Raw genomic sequence first — 12,500 nt, forward strand, 5'->3', positions numbered from 1 at the left:
TGTGTGTGTGTGTGTGTGTGTGTGTGTGTGTGTGTGTGTGTGTGTGTACGGTCCAGTGGAGATGCGCTTGATGTGATGGGGTGACCTGTTGGACAGGAGAGGGGCTGAGGACAGGTAGTCTTCACGCTCCAGCAACATGAGAGAACATGGGATTACATAGAAATGAACACTCATCACACACACACACACACACACACACACACACACACACACACACACATACACACACACAAGCATGTTCACACAGAAGCATGTTCACACATACACACACACACACACGCAGAAAGCCTGACCCTTGTGTATGACATGAGCATTAGTGAGCTTAGTCCCAAGAGTATGTAATTCAGCACTGCGCTGAAGATGCAACAGTATTCTCTTACACACACACACATGTCTGAGTGTGTGTGTGTGTGTGTGTTTGTGTGTGTGTGTGTGTGTGTGTGTGTGTGTGTGTGTGTGTGTGTGTGTGTGTGTGTGTGTGTGTGTGTGTGTGTGTGTGTGTGTGTGTGTGTGTGTGTGTGTGTGTGTGCGAGCGCATGTTGTGCATGTATGGCTGAATGACTATATGAGAATAATGCATGGCTAAATTCTCCCATAGGCTTGCTGTGTGTGCTGTGTGTGTGTGTGTGTGTGTGTGTGTGTGTGTGTGTGTGTGTGTGTGTGTGTGCATGTTCATGGTCACATCTGGTCATACACTGCTGCTAATGTGAAGTCACAGTGCAATATGTGCTTGTATATGCATTGCATGGCATATGCATCATTATCTCTAAAGTGAGACTGTAGGTGTGTGTGTACGTACAGTATGTGTGTGTGTGTGTGTGTCTGTGTGTGTGTGCATGAGTTCATCTATGGGGTAATGCACGGCTTGGCTGCTACACTCTTGTTCATGACAAGTGCCTGGTGGAACATGGTTCAGCTCTCTTTCTCATTTCAGGAGCAAGGGCTGTTGTGACAGTGCAACACACACACCCACACACAAACACACACACACACACACACACACACACACACACACACACCACCCCAGGCCTCCGCGGTGTACCTGTCTCCTAGTTACCATCAGGCAGCCTGAGGAACAAGGCTTGGTGCTGATGCTACACATGCAATTGTCATGGAGACCGTTTCTGCCAATCCCAGACATGCAACCTTGTGCTCATCTCTCCTATGCTTGTGGTATTCAGTTGGGTTTGCGTGTGTGAGTGTGTGTGTGTGTGTGTGTGTGTGTGTGTGTGTAGGTGTAGGTGTATTTATATGTGTGTGAGTGTCCGTGTGTGTGTGTGTGTGGGACACTGCAGCCCCCGAACCAAATAGATGTGTGTGAAAAGACGTGAACTCACACTTCTCTATGCTGAGCTGCCTGGAGATGTGTGTGTGTGTGTGTGTGTGGAGAGGTGAACTCACCCTTCTCTATGCTGAGCGAGTCGATGGCCCTGTAGCCGGCGTTGATGATGCCGTGCTTGGCGCCGGCGGCCATGACGGCCTGGTAGACAGGCATGCAGGAGTCTTTGGGGATGTGCAGCTCCCAGCCCAGCTCGCCCACGAACGACAGCCGCATGGCACGCACCTGCAGGGGCACACAGAGCACGGGAGCCGTCAGAGAGAGCAGGGCAAACTAGACTGGCACACACACACACGCGCGCATACGCACACAAACACACACACACACACACACACACACACACACACACACACACACACACACACACACACACACTCGGAGACATCTACCAGGCCAAATGGCACAGTATCCCACAACCAGAGAGTTGGTGAAAGCGACTCGGTCTGGAAGGGGCAGTGGGTTGGATCTACGCCTGAATGTAATGGCTTCTTTCTTGGCTACACCTGCTGCACCTCTTCATCAAGTCAGGTGAAAATGGGGCCGGTGGTTATTGTGAAATCCTTCTTGTAGACATACGGACAAACTGCACAGAGAACTTCAAATCTCCTTGGCAGACGTCAGGGAAATAGCAATGCTGGGAGATGTCCCAGATCCAACTGTGGCAGGATACAGATCATCAGGTTCTTCGGCACGCCTAATGAAAACCCGTTTGGGGAAAATGTCATTGGAATAGACAATGTATTTTGTCAATGAATAATCAATGTGAATTTTCACTCAATTGTTGTTGTGGCTCATGGGGAAGTGCTTAGGCTCTATTGGCAATTTTAAGGATGGTTTTGGTTTGGCACTATTAAGAATGCTTTTGGTTCAGCATTTGTTTTAGATGCCTTTGGTTATGTACTTTTAAGGATGAATGTCGTCGAACGCCAGGCGCTCAGATCCTAAGACCTTCAGGTCCAACCAACAGAGACCAGCATCACACCACAGCTACACCCAGACGCCACAATCTCCATTAGGCTGCATTGCAAATGTGCCCCCAGTGTGCAGTCAACAGTCCATCTGGCTTATGTGTAACATGTGCTCCACTGAGGTGCTCATAACTTGGTTCCCATTAAAATGGTTCATCCTCATAAAGTTCCCATAAGGCCCTAGGTCTCTGTGGTTCTTCTGCACGCAGCTCCAGTGTACAGTACTCTGGTGCAAACACACACAGGTGCTATGTGCATGCACCAATGCCTAGTCAACACACACACATGTGCATGCACCAATGCCTAGTCAACACACACACGAGCATGCACCAATGCCTAGTCAACACACACAATTGCTATGCGCATGCACCAATGCCTAGTAAAGGTCCTGGAAATCAGCAGGCAGAGTTGGATGCTAACAGCACAAATATCATGGATTTGATTCCCACACACACACACTTACAGTATATACATAATATATACACAATACATACATACATAATTCACTTACATACATAATATATACATAATACACATACATACATATCAATACACTTACAAACATACACATACATACATATATACAGAATACATACACAAATAGATATAACATATGTACCGTATAACTGTGTATACTCACACTACAGTGTCCAATTGAATTAAAAGCATCTTTAGGGTTCAGATGCAAAACCCTTTAAATCCATCTGACCACTTTTCTTTTACAGTAAATGAGCATTTTGTATCAGGCTCCTATAGGGGTTGGCCTACAAATCAATATTTCAGGCCAGGAAGAGAGTGGTATCTAGCGGATTTTGAAGCAGAATGATGTAACGTATGTGACTATAGGTGTGGAGAGCATTCACTCGTCACCATCGTTATCTCATTTGTGACAGATTGTGGCTTTTAGAGGCTTTTGCATCTCAACTCTTCATCTGTCGCTCAATGACAAAATACAAATGCATGTGCCGTAATCTGTATGCTGGCCATGCAAAGTTCAAAGGTCAAGATCCTACAAATGACAAGCAGTGGTCAGACAGACCCCCCCTCCAGCTGACGGGGAGTGACTTTGGATTGGAGTGGCTGGAGACTGTGCATGTGGATGTGAGTGATTGAAGGAGCTCATGATTCATGATTAGAGTGGTTCGTTAATTAGCGGCCACTCAGATGCCCCGCTGATGAATGGAGGGTGTAATGGGACAGACGGAGAGATAGAGGAAAAAAGGATGGACATAAAGCATCTGTGGAGACAGAGAGAGAAAGAGAGAGAGAGGGGGGGGTATTGAGAAAGAGGGAGACAGAGGCGGAGAGAGAGAGATGGAGAGCGAGAGAGAGGCAGAGAGAGGGATAGCGAGGGAGAGAAAGAGAGGGATAGAGTGAGAGAGATAGAGAACAGAGATGGGCATAAAGCATCAGTGGAGAGCAAGAGAGAGAGGGATAGAGAGGGGGCTAGAGAGCTAGAGAGAGAGAGAGAGAGAGAGAATGTATTGAAGGTAGTTGGAGGGAAAGGAGGATAGTGATATGGGGCCATGGCAACAGGAGGGGAGAGAAAAGTGACATGGAAAAGAAAGTGAGAGAGGAGAGAGGGAGACAGAGAAGGAAAGAGTAGGAGAAATAACAGTGGAGGAAAGGAGAGAGAGAGAAGGAGAGAGGGAGATAGGGAGGGAAGTTGAAGTGAGGGAAAGAGTGACAGAGAAGGAAAGAAAGAGAGAGAGAAGGAGAGAAGGAAAGAAAGAACTGGAGGAAAAGAGAGTTAAGGACAGAAAATGAGAAAGGCATGAAGATGAGAGAACAGAGAGAGAAAAGGGGAAATGAGGAGGTATGAGAAAAGCAGAGAGAGAGGTGGATAGAGAGGATGAGAGGAGGACAGAACTAGTAGAGAATGAGAAGAGAAGGAGAGAGAGAGAGGAATGAGAAGAAGAGAGATTTGAGGAGGAATGAAAGGACAGGGATGGACAGAAACAGAAATAAAGCAGTTTAAGAGAGACATGACAGGTGAGGAGGTATGGAGGGATAGAGAACACTTACGAGGAGTGAGAGAAGGAGAGAGGGGGGATAGAGAGAGAAGGAAAGAGAGAGGGAGGGAAAGGGAGAGGAGAGAGGAAGGGATAGAGAAGGAGAGAGAGGGACAGAGAGAAGGAGATGGAGGGATAGAGAGAGGGGCACAGAGGTGTGACTAATGCGACTGGAGCAGTGAGCCCCAGAGGTGCCCTGTCTGTCTGACCATCTGGCCCAGCCAGCTCTCACCCCAGCCCCTGGGGATGCAGGCACACACACACACACACACACACACACACACACACACACACACACACACACACACACATACACACATACACACACACACACACACACCACACCACGCACACACACACACACACACCACGCACACACACACACACACACACACACACACACACACACACACACACACACACACACACACACACACACACACACACACACACACTCTGGCCAGGACACCTGAGCACATCTGTGTTCTGCTCACAGACACACACATGCACACACACATGCAGACACACACACAGGGTGGTGGGAAGGTTCCTGGATTGGCCATTCAAAAGCATAAAGGGAGAAAATGAGAGATAGACATATAAAGTGTGTGAGTGTGTGAGAGTGATGGGACAAAGGGAACGTGTACAGTATGTGTGTGTGTGTGTGTGTGTGTGTGTGTGTGTGTGGGTGGGTGACAGCCTGAGGGGAGGATCTGAAATAGATCTGTCTAGTCTGAGAGAGGGGGCTATGTGATCACTTCATCCTGAGCAGAGTGTGTGTGTGTGTGTGTGTGTGTGTGTGTGTGTGTGTGTGTGGAAAGGGACCTGATGTGATCCATGAATAGACCTCTGGACCTCCTAGGAAAAATAACAAAGCTGTCAACTTTGCCCATGTGAGGAGATCCGGGTGTTAATTGAAGCTAACTGGCTATGGCAAGTTGCATTGTAAGTTAGCTCTGGGGTAGCAAAGATCAAAGCGTGCCGTCTTCACCTACCGAAGATCACAGTATCCACTCAAGGGGAGCGGACAAAACAGTGTAGCGCAAAACGTCTGCATTTCCAATTTCTTTGTCCCCACGAGAGTTTAGGTGCGATAATTCAAGATCCCCATGTTATTTCCCCCCCAAAAAATCTCAAGACACCAGATCTCCTTATTTGGGCAAAGATTGTAGCTTTTTTGTAGGCAAATGTCAGATGTCTATTCACATAGATATGAGGGTTTGATTATATGAAAACGATGTGCATAAATAATTGGATAAATGGCCACAAATCATTGAATGGCTAAGTGATCGTTTTCAGCTGATTGTCATTAGTGATCAAAGCATTTGATTGGCTGAGGTCTGCTGACTCCTCCCTATATATTCTCCTCAACAGGCTTCAGAAAACACACCAGCTCTCTTCCCAGTTTGTTTGGTGTAATAGGTGTGTGGCATCATGGCAGTTGGATTGGTTTTGTGGTAAGGAAATCTTTGTTTTTATCTTAATCTTGAACAGTCAGTATGAAAAAGTTGTTCATCTGCAGGATATGCACCAAAATATATGCTGAATTGTTTTTCAGGGCATGGCTTTTGACTGTCCTGATCTGGAATGTCTGTGGTTATCCAACTGGAGGTAAAGTCTTGCAATGTTTCAAAAAAAGCAGCTAGAGGATATTTTCAGCTGTGCTATTAACGATTTCTTTTTTTTATTTAAGAACTTCATGCTTGGCATTCTGGAACTGGCCGAATGATGAACCGTAACCTGTTGTCTCCAGGCCAGTTTGGTTCCTCTAAAGAAGACCCAGATGAGCCTAGCTCTGTTGAAGAGGTCGAAACTCCTATGTATGTGGTCATGAAGGCAGTTCCTGATGCAGTTCCTGAGGCAATTCCTGAGACCAGTCTGGTTCCTCCACCGCCACCTCCACCACCATTTGACCAGATCTACAAACCAGGGAAGGTCATTCGGCAGCTTTCTACTTTTGAGTATGGTCATGATGCATCAGAGTACCATGAACCTGAATTGTCACTGCATGCTCCTCTCCCAGCTGATGTTGAGCCCAGCTCCTCAGAAATCAGTGCCCCAGAAACTAGCGCCCCAGAGCCCAGTCACCTGGAGACCTCTGGTCCCGGTTATCCCTACCCAGAGTTGGATGACCGGTTCTTTCACATGTTCATCACTGGACAGCTTCCACGTGGTACTGTGACCCACTTCTCTACCCATTACGAACAAGGCAAAAATGCCTGGACCGATGTAGGCTTTGAAAAGATGGTTCCTCCCCCTATAGTTCCTTCTAAAATGAATCCAGCTGCTCCAAGCAAACTACCGAACAAGCGCATGAGTTTTGCTAAGCGCTATCCCCCTAAACAGTAGTGGAGGACTCAAAACGAGGAGGTAGGACCCCATTTTGACTCATTTGCATCTTTACTGTGGCGTCAAACATTGCTCTTGGTCTAATGTGCAATTTCATTCTTAGGTGGTGCTGACTTGCCAGGGCAAAAAAAAATCCTTGCGTTGCTTTAATAAACCTTTTACACTGAAGTGATTTGGTTCCAGTGTCTTTCCTGATCATACTGGGGATGGGACAGCATTACAGTATGTTAAGATTTATATTGTTTAACAATCTGCCATTTTGTTCCAAAAGAAGCTGGAATTCCCTTTTTTGGTTATACCTTGTGATGGGTCACCATACTAAGCTCAATCTTTAAGATTGAACATTAGTCTGGGGAAGCTGTGCTTTGTTTCTACTGCACTTCGTGTCGCTTACAGTTTTTGCCCGTTGCTTGAACACCTTTTGCAAAACTTCGCTCACTGTGCCAAAACTCTACACACAAGTAGACACAATGCAACACTAGGAAATATACCTTCACATCTGTCATTGAAACTCTACTATCAGTACCTAAACTCTGCTATCAAAATGTAACTCTTGACAAAATGAATACACTTGCATCATTAGGCATGCTGTACATTTTCAGATGTGGAGGAACACACTAGTCTACTTAAACACCTTGCTTGATTACATTTCACTAAACTTTGCTCATTGTGCCAACACTCTACACGTACAACATGAGACAACACTGGGATATTTACCATTCACATCACCATTTACAATGGCTAAACTGAGGGCTTTTTGTAGATGGCTGATTGGTGTTCAGTTTTGCAAGTAAGTGTGTTCAGGTGTGCATTTGAGGGGTTGCAATTACCCAATGTGTTTACAGTTTTTGCAAAACTTCGCTCACTGCACCAAAACTCTACACACAAACATAATATATTAGGAAATCTACCTTTCACATCCATGTCAAATTGAAACGCTACTCAAAAACCTAACAATCCTTTGTCAAAATGTAACACTGGTGCCAAAATGAAACACACTTGCATCATATGCATACACTTTCAGATCAGGAGGAACACACCAGTCTACTTTATATAGGGTGACCAGACGTCCTCTTTTGCCCGGACATGTCCTCTTTTTGAAACCTAAAAATGTGTCCGGGCGGAATTTCAGAATCGTCCGGGATTTTGTTATTCTAGCCTAACGTGTTTTCTCCGAATTTGCATTGCTCTCTCTTTCATTCACACAGTAGGCTAATCACGCCCTCCCCCTACAGTTCGCTTTGCATTGAGTTGAAGTGTAGAGCCTGACCTTAGAGCTACCGTCATTGGTCGATATTCTCGGCCTAAACATTTAATTGGTTATTCACCTCATCAGCGCACACTTCCTTGTTTACCACTGGCAATGCGCAAAACTATCCGGCATCTTCAGCCATGCCGAAACGCAAGTGCAAGTTCACTGACGAATTGAAGCGTAATTTAGTCTCGGTCGATATGTCAATGTCAATTTAGTCTCGGTCGAGACCCTACTTTATAAAACACCTTGCTTGAATACATTTCACAAAACTGTTTAACAAATGGTACTGAGATTTCATTTTTGAACGAAGTGTCTTATATATGATAGAGAGTAGTATGCAGCGTGTCCCATAAAGGAGTAAGTGTGTTGCAAAATTGCAAGAGTGCAAAGCAGCACTTTTGTTCAAGGTATAGGTACATGTGTTTGAGATCTGGCAACAAAACTTCAAGTTTTGTTACTTTAGTCTAAGCATGGGTCTAGTGTTCAAGCAACGGGCAAAAACCAGGGGGTAAGGATTTGACTAATTAGCTTCGCCGATTAGCAAGGCACTTCCTCGTCGCCATTTTCCAGAATATTTCCAGAAATACATCATGTCCGGTGCCGTTTTCCGTGCCGTTTCATGCTGATTGGTGGCTGTTCCACTCTCAGCTCAGGCACGAGCTTAGTGTGGGCACGAGCTCTCCTTCTGTACCTAAGGTACCTAATTGGCTAAGTAAAACGGCACCGGAAACAAGCCCCTTGAAACGCCATATTGAAGCCTGAAAAAAAAAAATCGTTCAATTTTGCCAATTTTCACTAGCCTAGCATTCCCATTGAAATGAATGGGGGCGGGACTTGTTCACTTTCTCCTGTGCTTATAATACCTCCATGGCAAAAACTGTAAGTTTCGTTATCGTCACGTCACCGGCCAATAGCGTGACAGGACTAGAGTATGGCCGTTTCTGATTGGAGCCAAAGGTTCTGGCAGTAAATAGAGGATATAGATGAGCTGCCGGGCTCCCCCGTTCAGGCAGGGTTCACCAGCCTTGCTGTCGGTGAGCTTTTTTTTTTTTTTTGGTGAAGACCTGGTCTACTCAAAAGATCATGTGAAACAGATGCAGCAGCTGTGATCTGCCTAGTATGTTCTCAGCTTAACAAGTGAAATGTGCTTTTGCCATCAGTAGGGGAAAGAGTAGGGAGGGTAAAATCCACATGCATACATCTCCCTTCCAAGCATGCGACAACCATAAACAAGCTCTGTTAGTATGGGCACTTGGCATTAAAGGAATAGTTCGGAATTTTGGACATAGGACCTTATTTCCAACTTAGTCGGGGTGATATAGATCGGTGAAGACCATTTTCAGTGAATTTCTGCCCTTCCTTGAGTTGCAGCGTTCATCTCGTGCTAACCCAGGTGCCGAGATAACGCAAGTCAACGGTAACATCCAGCCTGCCACTGAAAACACTCCACAGAACACCCGAAACAAATAAATAGTCAGGTAGAACTTTGTGGAATTTGGGCATAAGTGTGACATAAGGTACTAATGCAATTTTTTTGCATAAATTGATAGTTTAGGGGGTGTCCTTTCAGAATCTGATGGGTGCCGCTCCGGCACCCTTGAGCATTTTCCTTAAAATGACATCATCTGCCACACCCCTTTTTTATCATAGAAAGTCGTCTGAATATACATTAACATATAAACCCATCATGTATGGTATCAAATTAAAGCTCTTCTCATGCAGGAATCAGCTTTGACCATCAAAAAGATGAAAAAAAATAGTTCAGGTCCCTTCAGAGAACAAAATACCATTTGCAAAGTGACCTCTAAGGTCAGATTACGTTCCTTTTTGCCGCATAATAGCTGACTCTAAATCATGTCATATTTTGGTATTAAATTGAATAAATGATGGAACTGCCATTTAGCCTAATACAGTGATTCTTAACCACAGGGCCGCAGCCCAGACTTACGGTGATTCTTAACCAGAGGGCCGCAAGACATGTTCAGTGTTGCACCTGTTGGCCGCAAGGCCCGCGGTACTGGGTAGATTATCAAATGAAGACATCAGAGATATGTAATGCATGAGACTTAATTCCATTCACCTTGTGGGTATATCCGTATCGAGGATATGTACTGCAAATGCTGCTAGCTACGTTAGCACATTGTCGTTATACCTATGCACTCACAAGAATCCTTACAAAACTGCTGGGATTCTGACACTACACATTTCACTAAAGGGGAGACTTGCCCAACGTGTTAGAATGAATGGATGGCCAGAAGTTCATCGCCAGAAAGCTACCATTAAGTGAATCCAGCCATGTCTAAAAACAAATACCGTTAACGTAACGTAATGAAATTGCACTTGTGCAATGTCTACCAATAAATACAAAAACGTGCGCTTTTTGGATGTGAATGATGAATATTAAATGGGCCCCGGGCCACTTTCTACTATGACAAATTGGGCCTCAAGGTTGAAAAGGTTAAGAACCCCTGGCCTAATACATACAGGAATACAATCATTCAATAGTAATTAATTTTATTGTGAATATTATAGCAAGTCTGATGTACCCTTGTTAGTTAGCATGTTAGTTATAATTTCCCTTGAATCTGTCACTGAATTTGACAGCAATGTTGTGAGGTACTTCCCAGGTAGTTAAGCACATTTATTATGACTGTCCTTGGATCCCCCCCCAGAATTACAGAAAACAATATTTTTCATCCTATCATTTTTTTAATGCTTTAAGAATAGACACCAAACGGGGTAAAGACAGCTGTCTTCTCTCTATCCTGGTCACCCATAGCCACTTGAAAGTAACCCATGTCAGGTCCAAAGTGGGGAACAGCTGTGCCTTGCCCAGTGCATGAAGCGCCTCCTCTATCCGTGGAAGTGGGTATGCATCTTTGCACATGACCATGTTCAGCTTTCTGTAGTCACAGCAAAAGCGCACACTCCCGTCTTTTTTTCGCACAATGACCACTGGCGATGCCCAGGGGCTGCTACTCTCTTTGCCCCACTATGTCCTGTACATGTCGCTTGAACTTTTGATCGGGTGGGTGTCACCAGTTTATATGTTATGTCATGTGTCACTGTAGTTGTGTAGCCATAGTCATTGTCTTGGCTTGAGAAGACATCCCCGTAGCTTTTCAACAGTGCACTAAGCTTCACATGCTGTGCCGAGTTAAGCTCTCCTGCAGCTACCTGTACTGGAAGAGGCATACATTGGTGTCCATCTTCGGTAGCCTGAACACTGTTCAACATGCAATATCCCATCCATTTCATCAAACCCCACCTCCTCTTTTGGACAGATCCTCTGTGACTTGGACACCACAGCTACCCTGGCCCTGGATATTAGTTTTATGGCCTTCTCACAGGTATTCATAACCCCGACAGGGACTTTTCCACCTGCTGCCTTTCCGAGTATGTTGGCAACCAGAAGCCCCTTCTGGATGCTGATCTTTGGAGTGGCTTCCACCAGGAATGGCATTCCACAGTTGGAGGCACCAGCCTTCAATCACCTTCTTACTGTGTGGTGGGATGGTGATCACTTCTCTGCCAGCCACCTTGACAAACCCAATTTTGCCATCTGAATCCAAGAATTCCACCTCATTCTTGACCCTAGCCAACACACGACGGACACTTGCCTCTGGTGGAGCAGCCTTTTCATCCTCATTGCATCCACACCCAGCAGAGAGGTCACTAGATCTTTGATGATGTTCATCCCCATAATGCCAGGGAGCCCATTTTTACATCTTTACAACATCCAGATGGGTGTCTCTCAGTATGAAGATGCACCGCCACTAAAGAGTGGTTCCAAAACACTCAACATCTGCTTCAAGACAACCAAGGACCGGCATGTTCAGTCCATAGGCTCCACCCAATGGGTGGACTTTAGCTGTTCCTCCCCAAAGTGTTCTCTAAAGTGAGACTCTTTGATGGTGGTGACCTCAAACCCAGTGTCCCAAAGGCAGCTTGTCTTCACTCCAGAGATCATCAGGTCAACCGTCCAGCAGTGACCAAATGCATTTTGTTTCAGGAACTGGTCAACTTCAGTGTCAACACAGTCTGCCAGCCCACTCCTGATCATTGATTAACCAGGGGGCCTTGGTTCGCTCTCTGGTGGAGTATTCTGTGCACTGTCTGCCTCTCCTGGAGCATGTCTTTGCCGGGTGACTTGGCCATGACTGTTGACTGGTGTGACCGGACTCTCCACATGTGTAGCAGATGTACTGCCCTTCCTGGTCTCTTAATGGCTCTCTCTTTGGGTCACGAGGTGGTCGTCTGCTTCAGGGATCCATTGCAAAGGTGATGAGCAGTGTGCAAATAAAAATTCGACTTTCAGTGGAGGATACTGATGACAGCGAGGGAGAAATGTCTGATTGAATGAATGTTCTTTGGAGGAGACATTTGATGTTTGTGATGTGTACAAGGCCAGCCTGGCAACATGTTCTTGATATAGTTGCTTTCAGAAATCTGTGATAAAGTACTACTTTGTTGTCTATTTGATTAATTGGTGAGGGTTGATACAATTTGTTGCTCAGCCTACCATTTCAGAGGTGTGACCGTACCAGATTTTACAGTTATTATGTTCTCTGGAGGGA

General features: G+C 45.5%; 2 protein-coding genes across 2 annotated transcripts in view; one reads left to right on the forward strand and one right to left on the reverse strand.

Annotated features, from left to right (window-relative positions):
* Window positions 1-12,500, reverse strand: part of sardh (sarcosine dehydrogenase) — an 86,474-nt gene that overhangs the window by 8,118 nt on the left and 65,856 nt on the right. Inside the window, exon 18 of the mRNA XM_062555184.1 lies at window positions 1,402-1,564. Within this exon, the coding sequence (XP_062411168.1) occupies window positions 1,402-1,564 (163 nt within the window). The remainder of the gene's footprint in view (window positions 1-1,401; window positions 1,565-12,500) is intronic.
* Window positions 5,704-6,836, forward strand: LOC134101473 (uncharacterized). The gene is made up of 4 exons (XM_062555185.1): window positions 5,704-5,776; window positions 5,878-5,930; window positions 6,013-6,689; window positions 6,772-6,836. The coding sequence occupies exons 1-3, from the start codon at window positions 5,754-5,756 to the stop codon at window positions 6,666-6,668; spliced, it is 732 nt and encodes a 243-aa protein (XP_062411169.1). The 5' UTR covers window positions 5,704-5,753; the 3' UTR covers window positions 6,669-6,689; window positions 6,772-6,836.

Source organism: Sardina pilchardus, chromosome 14, assembly GCF_963854185.1.
Source record: "Sardina pilchardus chromosome 14, fSarPil1.1, whole genome shotgun sequence".
NCBI lineage: Eukaryota > Metazoa > Chordata > Actinopteri > Clupeiformes > Clupeidae > Sardina > Sardina pilchardus.